At 33.6% G+C, this 27,112-nt stretch overlaps 9 protein-coding genes and 3 pseudogenes across 12 annotated transcripts, besides 7 other annotated features; 8 read left to right on the forward strand and 4 right to left on the reverse strand.

Moving 5' to 3' along the window:
* The first annotated feature begins 220 nt into the window (after positions 1 to 220).
* Positions 221 to 1,523: a mobile genetic element.
* TVAGG3_0511960 lies at positions 317 to 1,443 on the forward strand (annotated as a pseudogene). The gene has a single exon. A coding segment is annotated over exon 1 (1,127 nt).
* A 2,396-nt stretch (positions 1,524 to 3,919) lies between the features above and the next one.
* Positions 3,920 to 4,585, forward strand: TVAGG3_0511970 (NAD(P)H-dependent FMN-containing OXIDOreductase YWQN-related family; the record flags this gene model as incomplete). The annotated part of the gene is made up of 1 exon (XM_001302363.1): positions 3,920 to 4,585. One exon carries the CDS (start codon positions 3,920 to 3,922, stop codon positions 4,583 to 4,585), a length of 666 nt encoding a protein of 221 aa, XP_001302364.1.
* Positions 4,586 to 4,690: 105 nt separating this feature from the next.
* Positions 4,691 to 4,918, forward strand: TVAGG3_0511980 (uncharacterized protein; the record flags this gene model as incomplete). The annotated part of the gene is made up of 1 exon (XM_001302362.1): positions 4,691 to 4,918. One exon carries the CDS (start codon positions 4,691 to 4,693, stop codon positions 4,916 to 4,918), a length of 228 nt encoding a protein of 75 aa, XP_001302363.1.
* A 579-nt stretch (positions 4,919 to 5,497) lies between these two features.
* Positions 5,498 to 5,691: a mobile genetic element.
* Positions 5,692 to 5,700: 9 nt separating this feature from the next.
* On the reverse strand, positions 5,701 to 8,905 carry TVAGG3_0512000 (ubiquitinyl hydrolase protein; the record flags this gene model as incomplete). Its single annotated transcript, XM_001302361.1, has 1 exon — positions 5,911 to 6,738. The coding sequence occupies one exon, from the start codon at positions 6,736 to 6,738 to the stop codon at positions 5,911 to 5,913; it is 828 nt and encodes a 275-aa protein (XP_001302362.1).
* A 284-nt stretch (positions 8,906 to 9,189) lies between these two features.
* On the reverse strand, positions 9,190 to 10,005 carry TVAGG3_0512010 (barbed-end actin filament capping; the record flags this gene model as incomplete). The annotated part of the gene is made up of 1 exon (XM_001298827.2): positions 9,190 to 10,005. The coding sequence occupies one exon, from the start codon at positions 10,003 to 10,005 to the stop codon at positions 9,190 to 9,192; it is 816 nt and encodes a 271-aa protein (XP_001298828.1).
* A 99-nt stretch (positions 10,006 to 10,104) lies between these two features.
* Positions 10,105 to 10,142: a mobile genetic element.
* A 577-nt stretch (positions 10,143 to 10,719) lies between these two features.
* Positions 10,720 to 10,756: a mobile genetic element.
* Positions 10,757 to 11,989: 1,233 nt separating this feature from the next.
* Positions 11,990 to 12,026: a mobile genetic element.
* Positions 12,027 to 12,725: 699 nt separating this feature from the next.
* Positions 12,726 to 14,771: a mobile genetic element.
* Positions 12,937 to 13,302, reverse strand: TVAGG3_0512060 (MULE transposase domain-containing protein; the record flags this gene model as incomplete). Its single annotated transcript, XM_051236978.1, has 1 exon — positions 12,937 to 13,302. The coding sequence occupies one exon, from the start codon at positions 13,300 to 13,302 to the stop codon at positions 12,937 to 12,939; it is 366 nt and encodes a 121-aa protein (XP_051094802.1).
* A 1,873-nt stretch (positions 14,772 to 16,644) lies between the features above and the next one.
* Positions 16,645 to 17,583, forward strand: TVAGG3_0512070 (annotated as a pseudogene). Its single transcript has one exon. A coding segment is annotated over exon 1 (939 nt).
* Positions 17,584 to 18,102: 519 nt separating this feature from the next.
* Positions 18,103 to 27,112: part of a mobile genetic element that runs on past the window's edge.
* On the forward strand, positions 19,179 to 19,634 carry TVAGG3_0512090 (uncharacterized protein; the record flags this gene model as incomplete). The annotated part of the gene is made up of 1 exon (XM_051236979.1): positions 19,179 to 19,634. A coding segment is annotated over one exon (456 nt), but the record flags the coding sequence as incomplete, so codon positions are not given.
* TVAGG3_0512100 lies at positions 21,157 to 21,640 on the forward strand (annotated as a pseudogene). Its single transcript has one exon. A coding segment is annotated over exon 1 (484 nt).
* Positions 22,913 to 23,029, forward strand: TVAGG3_0512110 (uncharacterized protein; the record flags this gene model as incomplete). The annotated part of the gene is made up of 1 exon (XM_051236980.1): positions 22,913 to 23,029. A coding segment is annotated over one exon (117 nt), but the record flags the coding sequence as incomplete, so codon positions are not given.
* Positions 24,709 to 25,375, forward strand: TVAGG3_0512120 (protein of unknown function, DUF4106 family; the record flags this gene model as incomplete). The annotated part of the gene is made up of 1 exon (XM_051236981.1): positions 24,709 to 25,375. A coding segment is annotated over one exon (667 nt), but the record flags the coding sequence as incomplete, so codon positions are not given.
* Positions 25,877 to 26,403, reverse strand: TVAGG3_0512130 (KilA, N-terminal/APSES-type HTH, DNA-binding family; the record flags this gene model as incomplete). Its single annotated transcript, XM_051236982.1, has 1 exon — positions 25,877 to 26,403. A coding segment is annotated over one exon (527 nt), but the record flags the coding sequence as incomplete, so codon positions are not given.

Raw genomic sequence — 27,112 nt, forward strand, 5'->3', positions numbered from 1 at the left:
CATAAAAAAGAGGTGTTTTCCCATAATATTTTTCATTGATATTTGCACCATGTGAAATAAGAACTTCTACTGTTTCTCTACTATTATATTCTGCTGCATAAAAAAGAGGTGTTTTCTCACAATATTTTTCATTGGTATTTGCACCATTTGAAATGAGAACTTCTACTGTTTCTTGACTATTATATTCTGCTGCATAAAAAAGAGGTGTTTTCCCATAATATAGGGTGTCCAAAGGTGCGTTTAGCACAGCGCTCTATATGAGACTATTAAAGGAGATATATGCTGATTATAAATATATAATAAAAAATATGAATATATGTATATGATGAGTATGTTGTATTTTGGCGCCATGCCGGGATATAAAATGAATTTTGAGACAAGAGGCGGTTTCGCGGGAAATTTTGGCGGGATTTTTTTCATTTTTTTAATGAATCATAAAGAAAACATCCTCGCTCTTGCAAAAAAATGCAAAGACTGTAAAAAATCTACGAGACATTGGTAAAATGCTTCGGTATGGATGCTCCTAGCTATTCCACTGTAACGTATCATGTTAGGATGTATCACTTCATGAACAAAAAGGCGCCCATCATAAAAATTGACAAAAAATCGCCGGATCAAAGAAAAATCAAAGCAATTCTTCAAGCGCTAGATGAAGACCCAAGAGCATCACTCAGAAGGATAGAGGAGATGACAAAGATACCACGTACAACAGTCAGTTATTATCTGCACAATTATTTGAACTACATACTAGCGTATACACGTTGGGTTCCGCACAACCTTAATTCAGTTCAAAAAAAATCTAGAGTCCAATCTTCGAAAGAGCTCCTCTCTATATTGGGTGCGTATCAATCCAAGAAGTTTCGCTTTTTAGTAACAGGGGACGAGTCTTGGTTTCAATATGCAACAGAAGCCAAAATCATGTGGATCCCGAAGGATGAAAATCCGCAAACATTCCCGAAGAAAAAAATTGACACACCAATGATGATGTTGTCAGTTTTTTGGGGCGTGAATGGCATCATCGCAATTGATATTCTTCAAAAACCTAATACGATGAATGCTCAGTATCTATTTGACAATGTTCTTACTCAAATTATCAATTCTGATGTGTTTGAGAAATCCAAACAACAAAAACAAAAGTTTGCAATTCATTTTGATAATTCAAGAGTTCACAAAAGTCATAAGGTAATGAATTACTTGGTGGAAAACAATGTCAAAGTTGTTCCAAACCCAATTTATTCACCTGATATTGCACCCTCTGACTTTTATTTATTCGGCACGCTAAAAAAGAGAGCTGAAGGACGCAAATTCGCGAGTCCAGATGATCTTGAAAATTTTGTAAGAGAGCAATTTGAGCAATTTTCTCATGATGATTTAAAGCGTGTCTTTCAAGCCTGGATCGATCGCTGCGAACGCGTGATTGAATCCAATGGTGATTATATTTAAATAAACTTTATATATATGTAACTTGTTTATTTCTATTTGCAGTATTCAGGTTTGTGCTAAACACACCTTTGGACACCCTATATTTTTCATTGATATTTGCACCATGTGATAAGAAATATTTGCAAAGAGATGAAATATTAAGCATCACTGATTGAAAAAAGCACATGTTAATATTATTTGTTTGATCGAAATGAACTAAAAAGGATTCAAGATTATTGAAAATTCCACAATATTCTATATCGATCCCCATATTGTACTCATTCTTCAAGAATGTAACAAAATCAATGTTGTGTGAAATAATTGCACATTTCATGCATGCTTCATTTGGTGTTTGATATTTCAAACATTCACTCATGATCTCTGGATTTCCTCCTAAAAATGAAAATTGTAGACATGTTTGAGTTATTTCTGGGTTAAATTTTGTTCTTAAAAATTTGAAACAATCAACTGCTCCGTGGTAACAACATAATTCAAGTAATGAAAATTTAGTGTAATATGGAGGATATAAATCACTTTTAAGTTTTTGGTCTTTATCAAATCCTTCTCCTTCTGTGGATGAAATGAATCTTTTTAGATCGTTATACATAATTGCTCTGTAAATTGTATCTTCTTCATGAATATCAAGATTTTCAAATTTAGGGTTTTCAAAATTATCAGATTTGTTTAATTTAATTCCATATTCTTTATAAAACAGGAATTTTGGAACAGTGCAAGCATTGGGGATATCTCTGACTTGATAATCATCATAGATTTGTTTGATAAGAAATAAATATGACTTTATAAAGCGATTATTATACGGAATGAAGTTTAAAATATCCATGATAATATCATGAGGATGGAATATCATTGAATCAATCAATTCTGTTTTGATCATTTTGTAAATTGAGTTTAATTCTTCTTCTTTTTCCGTTTTTAGCTGATATAGTGCATTGCATGAATCTATATAGTATTTGCATATACTTCGTAATTCGATGAAGTTATTTGGATGGAAATCTTGAACAGACATTTAAAATTTTTAAGGGTTCCGACAGACCACTTATCTCCTCTCAATTTTCATCAACTTCATGGCATCTTGTAGCCTCACATGATAGATGTCTTTCATTGCTACCATACACAATACGATAGTAATCCTTCATATAAAGATATACATATATGGTATGTGAATCTCAAAGCCACCATATTATCTTAAAGAGTTTTTTTTTCCCCCCCCCTCAATTTTTTTCATTTTTGATTGTACAAAAATACTTGGTAAAATGCCTCGAGTTGCACCTAAAAAATTCGATTTTTTCGACTCAATGGAAATTATTTAACTCTGCTTCAACAAGCATATCATGTGATTTTTTGTCCGATTGAGTTGAATAAAGTTTGGTGATCTGTAGTGCGAAGATATATATTTACTACATTCCTTTAGGCCAAAAAAATCATATTTGATCAAATATGATTTCGGGCCTCAGGTGGCTTCGCTTGCCCTTCGGGCAAGCACGCCACCTTCGGCCAAATAAATAAATATATATATATTAATTATATGATATGATCTAATTCAAACTCTCATAAGTTTTTCGAAAATTATATCGTCATTTGTTCGGAAAAGAATATGTGATGAATTCTGATTCTGAATGTATTGTAATAACCAAACATTAAGTTTTCCGTGAGTTTTTATGATTATTAATTAATAAATTTTTTGAAATATTGAATTTTTTACTATTTGGTTGGCGCTTGCGCCAACCAAATAGTGAAGAATACTAACATATGTTTACTTAAAATATGATTAAAATTTCTGAACGAAAACTATCTAAATTAAGCCATAAAAATTATAAATATAGTATGCTAATTTACTGTAAATTCATAATGTCAAAAGTTACTGTGTTGTCCTCTATTTAGACACTGTCTAAATTTTATCGGCGCTTCGCGCCGATAGAATTGACTGGACAAGGCTGTCATGCACCAGTGTGTTATAACAGATTGATTTTATTTGAAATTTCATAAATTTTATTTGAAATTTCATAAATTATAATAAATTTGATATTCAGAGACGGCGCTACGCGCCTTTTAGCATTCTGGGCACGTAAGTGCCCAGAATGCAAGCTTGAGAAATTTGAATAATTTGTAATGTACATATTATCACAATTACATTCATCATATTAAAATTCAAAAATAATTTTTGAGTTTCAGATCTCCCTAATTTCCCATATAAATATATGTTTATTTTATTAAAAATAGAATGTCCAATTATTGATAAAAATCGATCCGCTTTTCTACTGGTCAAGCTGTATATATATAGAACCCATCCATGTAAACCTCGATGTCACTTTTGCGGCCGAGCGGAGCGAGGCCGCAAAAGTGACATCGAGGTTTACATGATGGAAAAAAATAACGAATTTTTTAAAAGCACTAGAATATTATTACGAGCATATATATATTTTTTTGAAAACGATGATTGTAAAAATTCAATTAAAATTTTTATCAGTTCACTTTTATGCTTTCTTCACCACAAAAGTTTGCAGCAAATGTTCTCCTCTTCAATGCCAGTGCTAGAAATAGCGGCAACACCGTTACTATCCTCAAAGCTATTAAGGAAGGTATTGAATCAGTCGGAAAAACTGCGGAAATTGTTCATTTAGACAAATTAAAGTTCAGTGGTTGCCAAGGATGCCTTCAATGCAAGAGACCAAATGCTCCTGCTTCTTGTATCATTAGAGATGATGCCACAAAATACATTGATCAACTTAAGAATGTCGATGCTTTTGTTATTGGATCACCAGTTTACTTTGGAAACCTTACTGGACCATTTTATAGTTTCTATCAGCGTGCTTTATATTGCCATTTCAATTATTGTGCTGAAAAACGTTCAAAACTTACACGCCCAGTTAAGACTGGACTTGTATATACATGCGGTGCCCCACAAAATGCGTTTGAAAACATGTATGCTCCACAATTCCAACATAATAAAGATTATCATGAAATGGTATTCAAAGGTAAGTGCCAAGTCCTTGTAAATCCATTCCAACTTCTCGCCAAAGATGTTTCAAAGTTATGGATTCCAAGTGACCCAACTGAGCTTAAGAAGAAATGGTTTGCTGAACATCAGGAAGGTGTCTTAAAGCAAGCATTCGATATGGGTGTTAGTCTTGCTTCTGAATAAAGAAAAATTGATTAATAACGAAATATAATTTTTAAAAATACTTTTTTAAAAACTGCATTTAAATTGATCACATCCACCACCACATCGGATAACGAGAATGATAGTATGAGGGAGGATGGCAACCTCGCAGTCAGGCCACCCCCGGTGATAAAGGTCGATAATGAGTTGGGACACCGATTCCCGGGCACCGTCCTCCAGATACAGATAAACAGACACTCTCCAATCTGGCCTACAAGTCCGGGCGACACTGGACTACGTCGACCGAGCGAAGAGCTTGCTTTCGGACGCCTTAGTGTTTCTCGTATACTACATCCTCGCGGACAAGCCTTATGAGACGCTCAGATGCACGGCCAAGACGAAGTTTCTTGGCACTGGGAATGGTGATGACGAAGACTCGTATCTTCGAGGTCGTGCGAAGCAACTTCTTCCACAATGATAATATGTTCTCGGTGTACTCGGACAACAAGACAAAGGTCGTCTCCAGGTGAATGGAGGCCCTAAAGTTTGTTGTTATCACTCACCTGTCCTCTGACATCCTCAGCGACAGGCTCACGAAGAAAAACCCGAAGAGTATTGTAAGATTCGTTCAGATCTGGGTCGATTTTAACATCATCAGCCCCCGAAGAAGTTCCCAATCGTGCCTTCGATGTCGGAAAAGAAGAAATAAAAACATTTGATTTTTTTATGATCTCACAAACGTCATCTCGATGCCCGGTGCGAGGACGCTCTTGATCGAGTCTAGTACGACCAAATTCTGGAATTATTCGTTCCCTCGAGGTAGAACAACTCGACGGAGTTTTTTGCATTCCTGTTGCCGGGGAACGTGAGTAGTATCGTATTGGCCGCTTTGAAGAACCCTGGACGAACAGGATGGCGAGGCATATGCTAAGATAAAGAGGATATCATTATTGTATTTTTACACAATTATTAAATTGTGGCTAAAAATCAAAATTGAGATAATAATCAGATAGTCATCATAAAATAACATCTATCCATTGTTTTTGATTTTGCTAAAAATCTCAAAAAGTCTTGCTTTTCAATTTTGATCGAAAAAAATAACAATTTTTGTGACAAAAATAAGAAAACTCATATTTTTTGGATTTTTTAAGGATTCTGGCTAACAAAGTAAAAATTCTCAATTTGTGACAACTTCATTCGTTGTCCGACTTTTTAAAAGATAAATGCCAAAAATTATAAAATTCTTTCTCAACAGAAGACATGAATTCTCCTTATAGAAGCATGGTTTAATGATGCAGAACTAATATCTAATAAACATTAAATAACAATATTAATTTTTTTTTATCAAAAAAACAAAAAATATTTTTTTATTTATTCATTTTGAGTTCAGATGATTCTCCGTAGAGAGCAGATAGAGAAATCTTTGTGATAACAGCGATATTCATGTTGACAATATCCTTTGCGAGCAAATCCTTGTGATCAGCGATTTCTGGTCTTCTACTTGTTCCCTTAATTAAGTGAACAATTTGACCAGTTTTTGTACTGATTTCCTTGAGTAATTCATCAACTTTCTTATCAGATTTCTCCTTAATATAATAAGGCAATTTTCCATTATCTCCCAACAACTGATCTCTATTGACAACTCTCAAAAGAACCTCTTCATCATTTTCAGGTTCTTCCAGTTCTGTTTCCAATACAACTCTGTGATTAAATTCAACTCTTTCGCCTGGAACAAAATCACGTGGAAATCCATTGACAGAATAAAAATATTTGTACTTATCAGTGACTGTTTTGTTGATTTCTTCAATCAACCTCTCATTGGACTGATCACCACGAGGTAAATAAATAGCAAATCTCTGTTTCGTTTTGCCATTTTTGTCAATAACGGTGATGTCACTTCTGTCAACGGTTTTGACACTTTCTGGTGCAATATCGAAACAAATTGTCATGTCATCAGAAGGATCTATCATGTCCATGGCTTCAAGGATGGCTTTGACATTGGGATGAGTTGATTTGTGAAGTGATCTGACATCATTTGGTTTGAACAACAAAATTTGGTCAGAATTTTTCTGTAGTTTACAACTAATCAATTTCAAAATATTTTCGTAACTGAACAGCAAAGGCACTAATAGTTTAAACTTCTGATCTTTGTTAATTATGTGTCTAAACGTGATATATTCCATATCATTTGTCATTTCGAAGAAAATTCCTGCGTTTTCTATCTGTAAGTTTTTTCCCATGACAATAAATGGAGAATCTTTCGGAGGAAGATATTCTTTCATGTCAAGGTTCTTGACAATAAGATCTGAATTGATTTTGTCACTTTTATCGGCAAGTTGGAAAATTAAATTCAAACTTTCGACAATAGGAAAATCAACTTCACTTGTAGATCCGAAATCATCGTAAGTAAAACATTTCAATGGTGGTTCATCACTTATTCCGACGGTTTGACAGATCACTTTTGACAAATCTTCAACAGAAGACATCTCTTCAACAAAAACAGTTTCTAACGGTTTTAGATCATAACCGTCGACGTAAAATTTTGGAAAAACAGGGATATTCGAGTTGTTTGATATGAAAAACTTGGAAACAGATGAGAAATTCTCTTCCGTGACAATTTCTCTCACGTGATCCCTCGGATCAACATTCCTCAATACAATTTCTGACATGTCAAAACCGCAAATTTTTGAGAAGACCTCTTTAATTTGATCCAAAGGTCCATCTCTTGGTATTTGCGCTTTCTTAGCGGTACCACTGTTTTCTGCGAAGTCTTTTCCATTCACATACATCACATCTCTAAAGGTCTTGTGCTTTTCAATGTCATCTAAAACGGTTTTTGTAATTACAGGGTCTGCACAATTAATTAAGGTGTCCATTTGACTTTCCTTGCAGTAGAAGAGCACGTACGCCGTGAATCCGTGGTTGTCACCACCGTATTTCTCTTCTATGGCCTGCTGCTCGGTGATTTCGGATACGAAATCGTCATCAAAACAAAGCCATTTTTCGTCTTTGTGGACAAAAGCGCAGTAATGGCCTCCAAAGAAGGATCCGGCATGAGCAATGATGGTGATGAGTTTGTAGTTGTCATCGCCGAAGTGGAGATCTTCTTCGAACTCGAATCTGGATGTAATCTTTTGCATATCACCGTTAATGTACTCAAAACGACGGAGATGGAGGCAGAGAATGGAAGGAGATTCAATAAGTTCGAATCCTTTGAGAGCGTCGACCTTTGTTTTGTCAGGCATTTGGTATTGATCAGCTCCTGTCATTTGATCTGGCTCAAAGAACTGTTTAATGGATTCTTCGAGAGTAAGACAGCCTCTGACAACAAGAGAGAGGTCGTAGAAGTCTTCGTTATGACTTGATTCGTAATTTAATATTGGGACGCGGATATATGATTTGAAAACACCTTTAAACATCTTGGATGCTGAATTATCGCTGACACTATCAAGTCTGTCGAGTAAAATACGCATTAATTCTTGTACATCTTGCTGTGCAAAGAGATCTTCCGTATTCCAGCCAAAAGATTTAGTAAGACGACGAGTACTGCAGGATTTCGATGATGTTTGCATGTTGTAGAAAAGAGATGCGAGAGCTTTTGGTATTTCTGACTTTTCTGTGTCGATATTAAAAACAATTTTTCTGAAACCACGAATATGGAATAAAGCTTGTGTAAGAGAGTTTAAATAACATGTCATTCCATCATTGTTCAGACCAACACAATTAAAATATTTACGGCTTTCATTTGGTCCGGGGATATAACTTAGAAAAACATGGATTTTGAAAGGTTCTGTTGGTAATTTATCAAGCAGTGGCTTTGGTGATTTGACTAAAGGGAATTCTTCATTGAAAACACCATAAAAAGACAAAGGATCAATTTCTGTTTCAGGAACTGTTATAGAAAATGAGCATTCGAAACTCTTTTTGAATTCTTGTGGGTATACAAATAAGTATACATCAGTTGCATCTGGATCAAGTGTGTAAAAACCAATATGAAAGCTATGTTGATTTGTTGAGAATTCTTCTGATTGAAAGATGCCATCTTCTATTACATTTGGATTTACTTCGACATCAAACTCATAATTCGTTGGTTCAACCTTTCCATCAAAGTTTTCTTGGTTTTGATCATCTTCATTTTCGGAATTTTCGGAATTAATTTCTTCTTCTTCGACAACCATATCGGAGCCAACATAATTACCATCTTCCTCTTCCTCATCTTCTTCGTTTAAGAGGTCAAGTAATGACTTTTTGGTCTCCATCGTATCAAATCTATAGAATTTGAGAGAGAAGTATTCAATTTATTGGTGTCAAATTTATGAATTGATCTATTTTAGTGTTAAATTATATGATTTTGAATAGGAGTTATAAAATAAATTCGTTTTTTGGAGAAAAAAATGTCATCAGACAGCTCGTCTATGCTATGCTGAATAAGCATACTGCAGTAAAATCAAGCATGGATTACAGTTCCACTTTATTAAGCTTTAACATTTCAAATATGAAATATGAAATATCTAAAATTAAGGTCAAAATAATGTGATTTAAAAAGGCTCGAAAAATGTATTTAAGTTTATTACAAAATCGGTTCAAAAAAGGAAAATAAGGTCAATTTCATCGACACATAAAAGATGGTTTTATTTTAACTAAATTTATTTGCCAAGACGAGCTTTCATAGCAGCGGCTAATTGGTCTTGTGGAGAATTGCCACCACCACCAATAGCAATTCCCTTAGTGTAAGACAAGATTTCGGTCATCTTTGAAACGTAAATCTGCTTAACGTACTCCATGAAGTTGGCAGCGTTATCTTCGATCATTGTGCCAACATTGACAAGCATTTCAATGTCACCCTTTGCTGGAAGTGTTTTAACCTTACTATCTGTGCAACCACCGGAAAGAATTACAGGTTTTCCGTTGGCACCTTGAACTTTGATCTCAAGCATAATGGATGAGACCATTTCGTATGTATACTGACCAGAGGATTCTTCAGTGATTGTGAAAACATCTGAGCAAGAAATGTTTCCAATAAAATCTTCCTGGCTTTCGTTGGCATCTTTGCGTACGAAAACGCCAAGTCCGAAAGAATTATCATCAAGATCCCAGCAATAAACTGAGAGTGTACCGTACCTGAAGAACAAATTAAGGTAGGAACCAAATGCTTTGTTGGCAAGTTCTTCAAGTTTGCGGAGCTTTGGTGATGGTGTCTGACCATCTGAAAGTGGTGGGTAATACTTGTTTGTGAAAGGAGATCTGTATGAATCACCATCGCGGTTGTAATCACATTTTACGAAATTTTGCTGGGTATCGTTATCCTGTTGGATTTTGAGTGGAATATCAACAGCAGAAATCATTTCATCAGTTAAATCTGGGTTGAGTTCGAAGATATCAAACATACGCTCTTCGACATCTTTTGGTGGAATATGGCGTAAAAGATCGAGGCCGGCAGTGACTGGAGAATCGTACGACATATTTCGTGTATTTTTAACCGGAATTTTTCATTCAAAAAGTGGACATTCAATATTGAATATCATGAGAATGATTATAAGAGCTGTAGATATAACTTCAACTGTTGTAAACAGAAATTCATCAAAAGTGACACCTCAGAAAAGCTAAAATATTGAATTTTTGGAACTTTTGATAGAGCACGTTTTTAAATATTAATTAAAGTAAATGTATATTTTGTAAAGATTCTTTTTAATAAAAAAGTAAAATTTTGAAGAAGAACACAAAATCTTCTGAAAAATAATATCACATAAACTCATATTATTTTCTAATATATAACTATTTTATATAAAAATCAAATTCAATGATCTGAAAAGCGAAGGATAAACCTCAAAATTTACGAATATAATGAGTGGGAATATAATGCTTATCTATCATAAAACCATATGAAATATCAATTTTTGCTTTACGCCTATTCCCACTCATCATATTCGTAAATTTTGAGGTTTATCCTTCGCTTTTAAGATCATTGAATTTGATTTTTATATCAAATAGTTATATATTAGAAAATAATATGAGTTTATGTGATATTATTTTTCAGAAGATTTCATTCTATATGCCTATGAAAAGTACTCTCAAAACTAACTTTTTCCTAATTATAATTAAATCTAGAATATTGTATTATGCTTAGTATTATTTCATTTTTCTCATTCAATTTAGAATTTACAAATGTCAAAAAATTGAGAGCTGTCACTTTTGATGAATTTCTGTTTATTACACAACCAAAAATTGAGCAGTCAATGTAATCAAAAATTTGTTTGAAAAGGGAAGTAAAAATTGAAACTTTGATAAAATGGAGGGGATAATTAAAATTAGCATATTGGTATAATTTAATTTAACTAGCTTTTATTTAATAATTTTCATATTTTACATTATTGAAATTTTTCAAACCCATATAAGATTGAATTGATAGCATTTCATTTATTACTAAAGAGTGTTTATTAATTTGGACTAGCAATGTGAAGTAATTATAGCAAAATACATACATCAGTACATTGTTGAAGAAAACTTTGTGTATATTTTTCCATATCAAGTCCGATAATCCTCCTGTTGATCCATGGATCGAATTCTATGGGGAACCTGTTCCGAATAAAGAAAAAATCGAAAATAATCAACAAATCACTGATTTCCCAAATCAATACTATTTGAGTGAATCTTCTTTTTTTAATATGACTAATGGCGTGATTCTGGTGCACGAAAAAATGGTGCGAAATTCCTTCATTCTGATTGTTATTTTATCAAAAATTCCAAAGAAGGTTGGGGAGCTTGCCTATTAATTGACGGAGCCAGCGATATTATTCAAAATAGATTTTGCTCGATTAATTCTTTTGTAACAGATCAATATGCATATGGACATCATTCATTTACTAATGTCATTTATAATGGTGCATACCGTAACGATGTCTACGAAAGTACAGTATATAAATGTGGTAATGATGAGATTGGTGATGCAGTTATTAGTGATGGTTATGGAAATGAGACTTTATCAAAATCGAACATAACTGAAAATAGAGGCTATTATTGTTGCGTATATGAATTATCTTGTAATAAATGTGATGTAAGATATTGTTGCGTAATTTCTAATTGTCCAAGCACTAGTACTGTTATGAGCCAAACGGGATATGGAACAGGTGAAATTTCTAAATGTAATGTAATAAACAACTCGGATTATGATGGTAGGTCTAAATTGATAAGCACATATGCTGCAATACAACTAATTGTAAGCGAATGCATTTTTGAAAAAAATAATGTAACTACGATATTTAATTGCGAGACGGGCAATAGAGGTTCAAAAATATCAGTTATTAATTGTACAGTCGATATAGTCACTTTTAGTGGACCTGTAGATACAACCCAAATGACCACTCAATCATTTCAATTGAATTCAAATATTAATTCTTTAGAAAATTGTTATATTTTTGAAGGAATTCAAAATCCAATAGATTATTGTAATAAACAGAAATTCATCAAAAGTGACAGCTCTCAATTTTTTGACATTTGTAAATTCTAAATTGAATGAGAAAAATGAAATAATACTAAGCATAATACAATATTCTAGATTTAATTATAATTAGGAAAAAGTTAGTTTTGAGAGTACTTTTCATAGGCATATAGAATGAAATCTTCTGAAAAATAATATCACATAAACTCATATTATTTTCTAATATATAACTATTTGATATAAAAATCAAATTCAATGATCTGAAAAGCGAAGGATAAACCTCAAAATTTACGAATATAATGAGTGGGAATATAATGCTTATCTATCATAAAACCATATGAAATATCAATTTTTGCTTTACGCCTAATTTTTGACGACAATTAGCAAAAAATGTTAAATGTTAACACTCAGTCCATTTGAATATGAAAAATAAAATTGACTTTGATTAAATGTTTTTATTTATCATGCAATTCTTCTTGCGACCAAAGATTTGAATAAAATTTCAAAAAATAAGATAGCTTAAAAAATAATGTACGGTAGTGTTTACTAATAGATGAATAGTATATAAATTCTATTAAAATGGATTTGATCCAAAAAAATATATAAAATTTGATCATAAATAAAATCGTTTTAAATTACTTCTTCATTTAAATTATAACAATTATTTTTGGTTTTATATTTTTTTGGATAAAAATACCAAAAAGTAAAAGAAATATGATGATTGCAAATTCAAAAATTTTGAAAGAGTGTGGGACAAACTCGCCCATTGTCACTTTTCATTAACCTTAAACTTGTAATTTTCATTATTTTTAATTAACCTTATTTCTTTCCCAATTCCTGATTTATTTTATTCACTTACTATTAAAAGTTACATTTTAATAAAATATAATAATTTATTTATAGCATTTTTTACTATACTGTAATAAAAAATTAATTATAATAAATTAAATGTTTATTAAATCAAATGTTTTCTTTGCAATAATATTTTTAATGTTGAGTAAACAATGTTGGGATCAAGTGTATCATTTTTCAGACCTTTCTGAACAGCTTCAAGCATACTGATGCATTCGACTTTTTTAAATTGTGTCATTTCTTCGAAATCTCTTGTGACTTTTTTGATAACTTTAACACTTCTCTCTGAATCCAGACCTTTAATTTGCAACTTAATCAGGAATGAAGGAACAACACTGGAATATAACTCGATGACAAGTTCATCGAGTCGAAGATTTCGCCTTTCTGGGAAGTACTGGTGCTTCAAAACCTTGAAATGTGATTCCGAGATGTTGTTTGTTCCATCTCCTTCATTTATATAGCGAAGCATCCACCTGTCAAGATGATGGCGCCACTGTCGGTCAAAGTATTCACGGGCAGCAGGTTCCTCATTTAAAATTTCTTCTAAATTGTTGTAAACTTCATCAGGATCAATTTCTTCCTCTTCAGAACCAAAGACCAATAACTTCATTAAGTTATAGAAAGTTTCGAAGTTGGAACGATCTTGAAATTTTTCAGCCTTTCTCATGACAGCGCGCAACACATGAACGCCACACCAAATGATCTGGCATAAGGGGATGGCTGTTTCAACAGCATTTGTGATTTGAGGTGCGCAGTCCATTGAAAAATAAGATGGTTCGCGATTGATGGAGCCAAAATATGCTGTGAGACAAACTTGTATATTTTCACTTGTGTCGGACCAAACGAAAAAATACAAAAACGGAAAAACAATTGATTCCGCGAATTTGCCAGTGACGGCATAAAATGGTATGCGAGAGCGCAAGAGCTTATAAGTGGAATCAATGTGATAAGTTTGTATTTGATGTGAAAAAGCATTTGCTTCGAATGGGGCGTAATAGAAAATCATACGATCTGGCTCGTGAATAAACTCGATGAGATCATCTGGAGAATGACTCTTAACCATGTCGACAAAAATTGCAAGAGATGTAACATCATCCGCTGAGAAAACGGGTATTGATTGCATGAAGGCGTTAGAAAAGTTTTTTAAAGCATCTGTAGATTGTTGAAACATTTCCGGAATGATCCCACTATCAAATGGGATATTAAGATCTTTGAAACACCTTAATTGTGCGTAAACACGGTCTTGATTTGATTCAAAATATCTTGTTAAATAAGATCTATAAAAATATGATGTAATTTGTTGTGATTTGTTTGGAAAAGGGGCAGAATGATTGTGGGTGTTAATACATTTTCGTATGTGGTACTTGTCATCGGGAAGTGTATCAACAAGGAAGCGACATGGACAATTCGGCCACTTACAATTAAATTGGATTTGATTTCTTTCTTTCCTAGTTTTATATGAATAACTACAACCTGCTTGGATTTCTTGTTGCACTCCATACTTAAGCAACTCGATATATGTGAGTTCGTGATCTTGGATCTGCATTAAAATGAAATGATTTGAAAGAATAAAGAATTTTGAATATATTGGTCTTATTTTGATAAGCTTGGTCGTGCTTTGAATAGCTTGGCCATCTAATTCAATTATGATCTTTGAAAATTAGGTGAAATAAAACTAAACATAAATGTAAAACTAGGGATATGAAATTTTGGTTGTACACCACTTGTATGTGCCGGATACCATTGTGTCAAATTTTTTCTGAAATTAACTTTAAAAGTACTAAGTAAGATCATTTATTTTTGCATAATATAATGCCAATATGGTTTCTTTTGATTTTATTTCATTTATAAGCAAATCAGATTTACCCAAAAACTCCACTCCATAAGCGTTCATTTGCTAAATTAAAAAGTGACAATGGGCTAGTCTGTCCCTTTCTCTATTATATGGATAATTGGATAGAAAATACAATTATATAATCTTGTACCTGGTTTAATTAAGCTAATTGTCATCAGAAACTTGTAATTTTTATGGATTTCAGATTTTCTTTTCATTACTGCTTTTCTTAATAGGTCAAGTTCTTATTTACGTTATAAAGTATGATATTTACAAATATCAAGTTATCATGTTTTTTGAGAAATTATGAGAAACAAACAAAAATGAAAAAGATAGGAATAGCAATGAATAGTGATGTGGGTATAGAAAATGTAAGAGATATGAATGCAAAGCAATCAGTATTTAGGACATTGACCATAGATTTCGAAAAAAAAATGCTGCATATTGAGGGAAAACCATGATTATATTATAGGGCTGTCATTTAAAGCATAATGAAACTATTCCCTTTTCATTTTAATCGAATAAGATAGTAAAGATTTTTGAATTAGCTAGAAACTGATGAGATGTTTTCACAAATCAGATTTTTAATCTCTATAATGCATAATTCACTCAATATCTCAATTTTGATATGCGGGATATTTTTGCTATCGGTTTCGCAAATTTGAACACAATAGCAAGAGGGTTCTATAAGCATTATTATCAACGTAGAATCTGAATATCATATCAGAAAATGTCGCAAATCTGACATTTACCCGACCAAAATAGCAAAATAATTGAATACTTTTCGCAAAAACTTAAAAAATCGATAAAAATATGAAATATAGATATTAAAGAGACTTTTTATATAATATTAAAAAAAAAGGTAGTGGGGCCTCCAGGCACTTCGTGCCCTCTAGCCCTGAAGATGTTTAGTATAACTTTGTCCGGACAAGTAAGGGTCTATCGTCGCTACAGGAAAAGTTACAGGCGTTCCACGGAAGTATACTTTGAGAAGCCTTTTCTCCTTATAGAATGAGATAGGACGGTTATTTTACAAAACTGACAACACTTTGACCGAGTAGTTTTTTTGTGCTGAACAAAAAGTGTCATATAAACATCTGTCAAAAACAGTTTTTTACTTCACTTAAAATGCCACGTAAGCTACGTAAGAATATACGTAAGAGGAAGGGAGCATTGAAACATCCAATAGTAAAACTGACACCACCAAAACAGTTGCAACAACAAATGATGAATGACCCCACTATGTTGCAACAAATGTCAAGCAACCCTATGCTTTTAAACCGAGTTATTGGTGCACAGAGTGGAGGTTTAAGAGCGGCACTTTTAGCGAAAATGGCAGGCTATGGTGGAGCTGCAGACGGAACAGCTTATAACCCTCAAAGTCAAATGAATTTGAGTTCACTCAAAATCAAATAACAGATGTCAAAAAGTCAAACATAGACATACAGAAACAAATAAGTGAAAACGAAAAGAAACTAGAATATGACAGACACACAAAGAAACTCAATGAGTTAAACGTAGAGAAAAAGAAGAAAGAAGAACAACTGAAAGAACTAAGTACAGAGGAATATGCGAAAAAAGTGTCAGAAAAAGCAGCAGAAGTAGCAAAAATGGAACAAGATGTTATAAATTTGAAAAACCATACTACTCAATATAAAGTACTGAAAGATGAAGAAATAAAACAAAAAGCCCTGAAGACATATATGGATAGCGATGAGTATAAAAAAGAAGTTGAAGCAAATGTAAAGGCAGAAAAACTTTTACAGTTGCAAAACCAAACCGTACAGTATGAAAACTTAGCACAAGAAAGTAAAAATAACGACGCAGCCATGCAAAAGGCAATGAAAAGCGCAGAATATATAAAAGCTAATAATGACTGGTTAGATGCCCAAGCCAACGCCAAAGCAGCCCAACTTATAGGGTCAATAAGGACAAAAATACAAGCGGATGAAGACAGTTCAAATGAAGCTTTAATGAATGCTGACTTTAAGAACGCCTTCGAAGCTCTTCATAGTAAGGTGAACTAGTGAACGACTTCTCATCTGGAAAGAAACTGAAGTCTGAAGTTTCGACAACGAGTTAAGAGAAGTAGCACAAAATATGACGAAAATAACAGATGCAGCAACGAGACAGGCAGTTCAAAGTGCCTATGACGCCGTTAGAGCAACTGTTGTGGAAAGTCAAGAAAAAGAGTTACAACAGACTAAAACAGACCTAGTAAATGCTTTCTTAAAAACGAAAAGTCAGGTAGGACATTATGCTGCAGATGGAACATATGTGCCAGCTGGTGGAACTTATATACCACCAAACCCTCCAAGAGAAGCACCTGCACCAGGACTACCTAAAACATTTACATCGTCACATGGACACAGACACAGGCATGCACCAAAACCACACAACAACCAACACAACAACCCAGTTCAAAACACTGCACCACAACCAACAGTTCAAAACACTGCACCACAACCAACAGTTCAAAACACTGCACCACAACCAACAGTTCAAAATCCAGCACCACAACCAACAGTTCAAAATCCAGCACCACAACCACAAACAGAGCAAGGACGTAAAAGAAGTAGAGAACAAGGAAACCAAGAATTCTTAAAAATGCTTAAGGAAAATTATGGTTACCCAGATACTCTTGACTTTAGTGACAGATATAAAGAAGCTATTAGAAAGTTCAAGGAAGGAAATACTGACCCGAACCTATTTAGCTTTATGGTTCAGCACCAAATGGGATATAATTTCAAACCTGGAAAATACAAGCTCGCTAAGGGATATGATTTAATAGCATATCATCCAAATGACATGGATGAATTTACTCCGAGATATTTGGTGTCAGAGATAAATGATAATTCAACTATCTTCATGAAACGCGTAAAAAATAGAGACGGAACGAAAGAAGAAAGGGTTTAGAATGCGGATGGCTTAAATAGGGAACTTGTTAAAAACGGTCTCGGAATATATGAAATGCCAGCAGATGAGGTACAAGAAACTCCACAGGAAGAAGTTCAGATACAACCAGACATGGAAGAAATAGTTCAGCAACAACAGCTAGAAGAGCCTGAAGGAAACGAACAAATCCCTCCTTTGGAAACTAACTTCACAGAACTAGATGAAGATTTGGAACAGCCGAAAAATCTTGACCCTCAACAAGAGTATGCGGAGAATATGGAATCTTTCCAAGAGTCTAAGAAAAATTCAGCTAACATAGTAGAAGAATATCGAAAAATGTTCGCCGACATACAAAAGACTCCAACATCAGATGAAAATATTCAGCATAGAATGGAAGAACTGAAAGAAAGTGTACGCAAATACAACAATCCTTTTTACTTACGACCATATAACGTTCAATCTTTGGCTGAACTCGGTGAAAATAAAAGGTTAAATTTCACCAAAACATATAGAAATGAAACATTGTTTAAAGTTCATTCAGAACCTAACCAATATGGAAACAAACCTACTTTTGTTTCTGCAGACTATGGAACTACAATGAGATGGGGTCATAAAGCTAATCCGGATAGGTGGTTCATAAACTTACAACCACAATTCCAAGAAGTTGTAGACGCAATGGAAGTGAATGGTGAACCAGATATAGCTGGTATTTTCAGCGCGGCTTTAATGCCATTGAAAGATATGAAACATGCAGATATTTTGGACAGTATGAAATGAACATGGCTGATGGAAATATAACACCTGACGTTCTAGAACATTTATCTCAAAGAACTACACAGAACCATAGAGATGGTATATTTGGTGAAGAGTTTAGAAAGAAAGTTAGGGAGATAGAAGGAAGAGAACCTATTGTACATGACCTTGCAAACGAAAGTTTACAAAATGTCATAAAAACTTACTTTGCAGACAATGAACTGAGAAGGGATGAATATTTAAGAAAACTCAAATGGACAGTACCAAATGAAATGTTAGTATTGAAAAACATGTTCCTTGACAAAATAAAACCAACTACAGAAATAAATGACGCAAGACTGAAACATTGGGTAAAAGCTTTCCCATTCACAAAAGATATTATTGGTAACATGGAAAGAAAACCAGAATGGCTACAAAAACATATATTTGGAAACGAGCTTATTCCATATGGACAAGCTCTGTTTGAAGAGCTTGAACCGGAAACTCAGGAAAGAGTCATGCAAACAATACGCGAAGACTCAAATACAAACTATGACAAAATCTTTCTAGGATATAGGTTACCTGAGATGGGCGACCAGAGCCCAAAGGCAAAAGGACATGGAAATTTACAACATACTGGGTGAACATGAGGCAAAGATGCAACAACTTGAAGCAGAGGGCAAGTTACCAAAAGCGACACCAAAGAAGAAGAGAAGAGTAGAACAAAGTGAAAGTAGTGAAGAAGTAACTTCATCTAGTGAAAGTAGTGGCAATGAAGGAAAAAGAAGAGTTAAAAACTCAGTCAGGAAGAAAGTAAAGCTTGGTACGAGTGGGTTCTATTATGATATATAAATCCAACTATTCTATATTTTTACCCATATGAAATGTACGCCGCTCAGAATATAACGCCAACAGTTTTGGATGCCATGAACGGAAATGTTTCCGAATGGTATAACGAATGCGACAATGCCATTAGAAGGTCAGAAATAGTTCCTGGAACTTACGAATATACAACTGCTGTTTCTTATGGAAACGTAGGTGAGTTTGGAGAAGGTTCTTCAACAACAGTAGATATTGCTTGCGACAGGTTTCATATTATTTCTATTGACAACTCATTCTTATACGTGGAACAAGACATTGAAATAAAACCTTCTGCCAAGTTGTCTGACAAGAAAGGTTGCAATGGAATTTTCTATGTCGGATACCAATATGCTCCAGAAGTTTTCATGGGATATAAGATATATTCTAACTCTGACTTAGTTCAAACAGTAACATGGGCAAACTATGAATGGTTCGCTTTGAGAAACTCAGTACAACCACAAGCTAGAGAACAAACAGACCAGTATGCAACTATTGAGAAAATAAGAAGACTTGACCCTAACGTTCCAGGAGTTTATGTTAACCTTTCTGGACAAACTGCAGCAGCAGTAACCAAAGTAAAACTGAAACTTAGAGTTCCTTTGTCATCTTTCCTCATCTTCAGGTTTTTAAGATACTTGCCAAACTGGGCAGGAAAAATTTCTATCGAACTTACTCCAAGCAAAAATAACTTAGTCATTGCACCAACACAAGACCCATTCACTATTACAGACGTAAAGGGAACAAATCAAACATCATTCGCCGAATTTTGCAAAGACAAAGTTGACTTAGACTTTGGTTTCTCAAACTTCAACAATGAAGTAAACTATTATTTCAATGCTGCTGGAACTGCTTGGGACCCAGTTAAGTTCACATGCGAAAAATTTGAATGCAAGAGAATAGAAAGCAGACTTGCAGTCTATATGTTGGACCCAGATATTTCAAATGCTTTAGCTGCCAAATATATTGCAGTTCCACTTATGTTCCCTATACACCAAATATCTGTCAAAGACTTTGCAGGTGAAGTTGGAAACCAAAGTGCTGACCCAGGTGCAAGAACAGATATTGCTTTAACAACTGCAATGAAAATGCAGATACTATGTTTGTACTGTTCAGACGAACTATAAATGACTATTCTTGTTTCTACAACCCCGGTATTAAATATCATATAAACATAGATGGCAAATATTATCCAAGAGAAGAATATTCTACAGTTGAGGATATGATCATACAACTTGACATTAGATGCTATGAACTTTAACAACAACTTCACAACAACCATTAACCTGAAATGCAAAGTTCTATTATGCCATATGTGAAAGTATGGACTCATACAGGAGGTCAAAAAATCAATATACAAATGGAGACCGTTCAAACTTTTGGCTTGGCATTCCATTTGCTGACTCAGAAGACTTTATGGGTGGTATTCAACTGTTGGTACTGTACAAATACAATATACTGGTGACAGAGACGGTCCAGATGAACTGAGAGCAAAAGAAGTTTACAAAACCAATAGCACTTTTCACGGAAGATGCTCTTTTTGAAGATTCGTTCGATGAAACCTGCTGGGGCTCCTCAGATTGGCATAACGACAGCTTCCATCGAGCAGATTTTGGCAGCAGGTCAGTAAGTTGTTCTTTGACACTTTTCTCACCATCGTAAATAGTTATGACACCTGTTTTGACATAATATTGTAAGATAAACTTACCTTTAGAAATATCTGTAAGTTTTGTTGTTATATTTTTGTCAACATCAAGAACTTTCACCATTTCAGTTATACCAACTTTCTTTGCTTTATGAAAATATTTTGGTTCAGCAAATATTGCTATTCTATAACATTTACCATTGTTTGTATAAAGAACTATTCTGTCAATGTATTTGTATTGTTTGTGTGTGTAAACTTTGTTTTGCCAATTCAATAAGATATCCGAATACGTCCATCTTTTTATTCTAAGTAAAATGTCATTTCCGAAAAATAGAAGCGTAAGTGTTTCAAAAGGTTTAATGGCGGTGAGATGTGAAGTTAAATTCACCAACTCAAACAAACAGTCAAAGTGTTATTGTCAATGTCAAAGACAGAGATGTTGAAGTGGGGAAACCATACGAAGACGAAGATGGTATAACAATTGTTCCTGTAAAAGAACAACCAACATATCCTGAAGTTAGCAGAGACTTAAGTTCTGTTGCAGATATTCGAAACGACTACCAACAACTGAAAGACAAACTTCAAACTCAGGAGAAGATTTGTCAAGCTTTAGGTATAATGTTAAACTTGGTCGAACACAACCCTGTAAAAGTGAACTCATATGTCATTGCACCTCATGAAGTCTTGAAAGAACTATTGAAACTTTTGACAGAGGCAGACGATATAAACATCAAAGAAATAGAACCCGACATTAGTTGCTGTGGTGTTTCATATAATGTCATTGACAAGATATACGTTATGAAAGGAGGTGAAACGTTGAACTTAAAGTATAGTTTCCCAGACGTCATAAAAATATTTGACGACCACAACATTTCATTAAAATTTATTTGCTAAGTAAATGGCAGAAGATATAATGGTTTATACTATTACGACTAAAAACCCTGAGTCATATAATTCTATAACAACAAACTTACAAAGTCCTCAAGGACGATATTGTAAACTAACCTTAAACACAATGACGACTAAAGCCTGTTTTGCTCTTTTGACACCAGAAGACTTTATTGTTGTGAATGGTAAAAAATACTCCTTTGAAGATACTTACTCAGATATACCACCAACAGGTTTGTTGACTTATTTAATACTTTAAGGACGGGTGTAACATGTGCTGCAACTAGAGCAGGTTTCATTATGTTTGGATGTCCGACTGAGTTTACTATAAACGATATGAGCTATAATACAAAACTTATTTCTGGTTTTTACTACCAACAGTTTCCTATAACAGGAAAAGGTGTCATACAAGGAATGTCTATTCCATTGACATTAAGCACACCAATCTTATATATTGTTTCAAACTTAGGTTCAAAGTGTTATTCGAATGTCGACAGAAACTATTATGACCAAAAGATACTTATGCGTATAAACAATACTTTCTCTGCTGGTTTGCCTATTGTTCATTCGAATGCAGAATTTTCAAACCTTAGGTGAACTCAAACACTTTGGCAAGTATAACGTTGACATTAGTTGACGCAAACTTTGTTCCTGTAAAACTTTTATGTCCTATGTATTTGTCAATGACGGCAGAAAGTTTCGAATTGGAAGATGCAACTGGTGAAAGTATTGTATTACAAGAACAACTTCAACAACAAATAGCTCAAGAACAACAAATGCAACAACAAAGTCAAGAATAAAAAAAATATTTTTTATTTTTATAAAAATGTACAGAATAGATGTTTCAGATTTTTATGACTTCCAAGCATTCAGAAATATGTGTCCATTTCGAGACTATAACAAAGCAGTCGAGAATTTGAAACGTTTAGTCATTTATGTCGACTCTGCCCAGAATGTTATGTCATGAAAGAATGGGATGTAGTCTTTAACAAACCTAAAGCAACAATAGTTTCAGAACAAGAATGTAGACAGAAACTTAAGAAAATAAAAGTTGTACAAGTTGGCATGAAGATGTTAGATGCTTGGGATATCTATTGTCAAAGTTAGAAGATTTTTCAGTTCGAGGTATAAAGTTCTATACACCTTCTCCAAACTTCTATTCTATCTTCACTGGATATAAATACGAACAAGTAGAATGGAAAGAAAATATTATAGAAGCTTGGTTAGACCATGTCAAAGAAATTATATGCAATGGAAACGAAAGAGTCTATGAGTATATCTTATGTTGGTTTGCAAACATCTTACAACATCCAAGTGCTAAAAATGAAACTGCTCTCATTATAATTGGAAAAACAAGGAACTGGTAAGAACACATTCTTTACAGATATTTTGTGCAAACTGTTAGAGGGCTATTCGAACCCGAATATGACAAACTTAGAAAACATCTGTGGCAAGTTTAACTCCTCAATAGAGAATATGAAACTTATAGTTTGCAATGAACTTCAAAGTATAGATACAACAAAAGTTTTGAACTCAGATGCTTTGAAGAGTCTTATAACAGACAAAGTTGGAGTTGTTGAAAGAAAATATAAAGACCAAAGAGTTGTGAAAATGTTGCAAACTTCATTATGGTTTCAAACAATTCTGTTCCGATGAAAGTTAGAAAGTTCTGACAGAAGATATGTAGTTGTCAGAACGTCAGAAGCTCATATGCAAGATACAGAAATTTTTGACGACTTAGCAGAAACTTTGACATCTGACTTTTACAACCACTTGTTCTCATATTTTATGACATTAGATATTTCAAAGTTCAATCCAAGACAAATTCCACATACCGAAGAGAGACAAACATTGTTAGAAGCAAACAAGAGTGTATATGAACTGTTCATAGATGAAACTGACTTTGAGTGTTTAGATGAAAGGTCATTGTACGATTCGTATAAACAATATTGTCAAGAATATGGTTATATGGCAGCTTCTAAACGAACATTCTTGGCAAATGTCAAAAGTCTTTTAGACGTACAGAAAGGTGTATATACAAAGAAAAATTTTTATGAGTAAATTTTAAAAAAAAATATTTTTTTATCCGATAGAAAAAGATGGCAAAATTCATCTCAGTAAATAAGTACATGTCAGGACTTAAAGAAGAACTAGACCCATTCACATATTTGAATGTTTACTTCTACCATTTTGAAAAGTCTTCATTCAGCAAAGTTTGGAAACATCGAACCAGTTAAGTTTGCTATTGTGACTAAAAATGGTGCGAAATTTGAAGACTTAGACATAGAAGGTTTGTTAGCAGTCAAAGAAAGTTTTGACAGAAGGTTTTCAAACCTTAAAGAAGGCAAAGCATACAAACTTGTTATACCTTATGAACCAAAGAAAGCAGACGACTATGAATATTATGAGTCTAAAGTTGTAGAAGTTCAAGGTAAATTGGGTAAAAAGATTTTAGAGTCTAAGCCAGTGTTTACTCCTAAAGAGGAAGAGAACATTGACATTGACCCAGAAATGTTCTAAAAATAAAATTTTATTTTTACATGTCAAATTTCTTTTTCTCTGGAACTGGTTCAGGTTCTTTCTTCTCTTCTTCTACTTTCTTTTCTTTTCTTTTCTTTCTTCTTCTTCTGGTGGAGTTATGTCAAATTTGGCGCAACTATATTTATGTAAAAGTTCTTTGTCCTTTAATAGCTCTTCTATTTGTTTTCTATTTCATCTTCAAGAACAGCGCATGTGTCTTCTTTGCATTCTAAGAAATTTTGTTGGACTTCATCTCTCCAATCGGCGTCATCTCTGTCAACAAGTCTGTCATTGACAAATTTTAAGACTGCTCTGCTTAATGTTTTATGGTTCTTGTCATATTCCCAGAAACAGAACTTTAGAACAAATTCACCTTTCTTGTTTACACTATGTAAGATTTTATGGTCGACAGATGTTTTGCTGTCGAAAAGCTTGTCTCGAATATAGATAGCGAAATCGCTAGACATTTTCTAAAAGATAAAAATTTTAATTTTTCTAAAAATATGTTAGAAAAAAAGTTTGCTGACATTGACAAGAAATTTGAGAATGTTTTAAACAAGAACAAGAGGAAGTTAGAAAATGCTCAGATAAAGCCTATACATGACAAGTTCTTATTTGCTCAGAATGGTATAACAGGTCTAATTGCACCACCTGGGTCTGGTAAGACTTTCACTTATCTTAAAATGGCTGCACAACAACAAGAACTAGATGAGAAGAACCCATTCTATGAGTTAGTTGTCATTTGTAGTACTTCTGGTCAATTTGACCAAACCGTCAATTCGTTCAAAGATATTATAAAGAAGTCTAAGTTAGTATGTATAAAAGACTCTGAGTTGTTAGATTGGATAAAGAAGTACCAAAGAAGAGTTTTGAAGTATAATGCTATAAATGAGTATATAAATTCTAAGTTTAAAGACCCTAATGAGGAAATGCAGAGAATATTAGAGAAGAAACACTTCAGAAACAAACAGAAAGAGATAGAATACATTTCGAAGAAATTGCAATCTTACGATTGGAAGACTTACCCTCATAGATGTCTTCTTATCTTAGATGACTTTGCTTCTCATCCTTTGTTAAAGAACAGAGAACAAGATATGTGTCGAATTCTTAAGAAGCTCAGACACTTTAACATCTCAGTTGTCATTTGTGTACAGACAGCAAAGAGTTTAAGTAAGGATGTAAAGAGAATACTTACTGACATTATACTTTTCCCCGGATTGTCCGAAGACGATTTCATGGAACTTATGAAGAGTCCATGGCAGGTAAGTTTGACAGACATGAACTATGGGAGAAGTACAAAGTCATACAAGACCCTCATACTTCTTTCAGAATTCATATCTACGCAAACAAAGTTCAAATTGTAAAAAGTCAAGCTTGAAAAATAAATGTTCATCTACCCTACTTGTTTGAAGTTGTCAAAATACTCTGTTATTTTTTCCTTCAGTAGCGGTAAGTCTTCTTTGAAGGTAAGTATTGTACAACCTTTCATATCATAGTGTGTTTGAGGTAACGTATCTTGAACTATTTGTTTCACATCTTCATTCGGTGTCATTGAAATCGGTAAGTTTTCGCGATAGAACCAATTTCTGTCAGATTTTGTAAATCTTAGCAAGGTCGTAAAAGCTTTTGTTGTTTCTTCTGACTAAATGCAACATAACCATATCTTTATCTTCTTCATTTTCCATCTCTTCAGTATAAATCATATACTTATAGTTCTTTTCCTTTCCTTTTGGTACCGAACGTGGTATTCTTTTCTGAATGCTTTTGTCTTTTGCTTCAAGCTTGTTTTCCATCTCTTCACGTTCTTGTCTATGAATTTCGTCAAGAAGTCTGTAAATATACCAAGCATAACGAGGCGAAGCCCACATTGCAACAGCATTTACAAGAAGTCTATGTACATAATATCCTCTCAAACCGTTTGGCAATTTTTCACGATTTTCATAGAGTTTTGGCGACCCAGAAAAAAGTCGGTCTCGCTGTGCTTCGCTCAAAAGTTCTTGTGTGCTTTGGTTCCTAAACCAGTCTTGTGGTTTCTTAGTATCTGGAGCAAAACATGCTGTCAAAATACTTTGCATTTGGTACATATCGTCTTTGACCGAACGAATGAGACGGAGTTGTTTGTTATACTGTATGTACTCATATTCTTCATTTATAGCTTCATGAACGATAGCAGTTGTTGTGTTCTCTGTTGTTGACATATCTGTCTTTACATACAAAATAAAAAAATATTTTATAAAAAAATTAGCGTTATTTTTTCTATCTTAAGGAAATTCATGATTTTCATAGAGTTTTGGCGACTACGTTTTTTTACGTACTCGCTGTTCTTCACTGTTTTCATAGAGTTTTGGCGACTACGTTTTTTTACGTACTCGCTGTTCTTCACTGTTTTCATAGAGTTTTGGCGACTACGTTTTTTTACCTACTCGCTGTTCTTCATGATTTTCGTACGGAATCTCTTCTCTCGGTTTTCCGAGGGAAGCAAGCATATGAGGAAATTCATGAAATTTGGTCATTTTTCAGCAAAAATAATGTTTAGGTGAAGAGGTGAGATCTCACCTGTTTTTTCACCTAATTTTTCACCTCTTTTTTTTTCACAACCGTTTTACATGGTAAGCGTTATTTTTACATTATGACACGAAGTGAAGGTTGACACTTCGTCAAAAAAATCCCTGAAATCATATCTTACATACAAAAAATAAAAAAAATGACACTTTTTCATTAGATAACTGTTATTTTTTGACGAAGTGAAGGTTGACACTTCGTCAAAAAAATCCCTGAAATCATATCTTACATACAAAAAAATACAAAAAAATGACACTTTTTCATTAGATAACTGTTATTTTTTGACGAAGTGAAGGTTGACACTTCGTCAAAAAAATCCCTGAAATCATATCTTTACATACAAAA

Source organism: Trichomonas vaginalis, chromosome II (genome assembly GCF_026262505.1).
Source record: "Trichomonas vaginalis G3 chromosome II, whole genome shotgun sequence".
Classification (NCBI taxonomy): Eukaryota; Parabasalia; order Trichomonadida; family Trichomonadidae; genus Trichomonas; species Trichomonas vaginalis.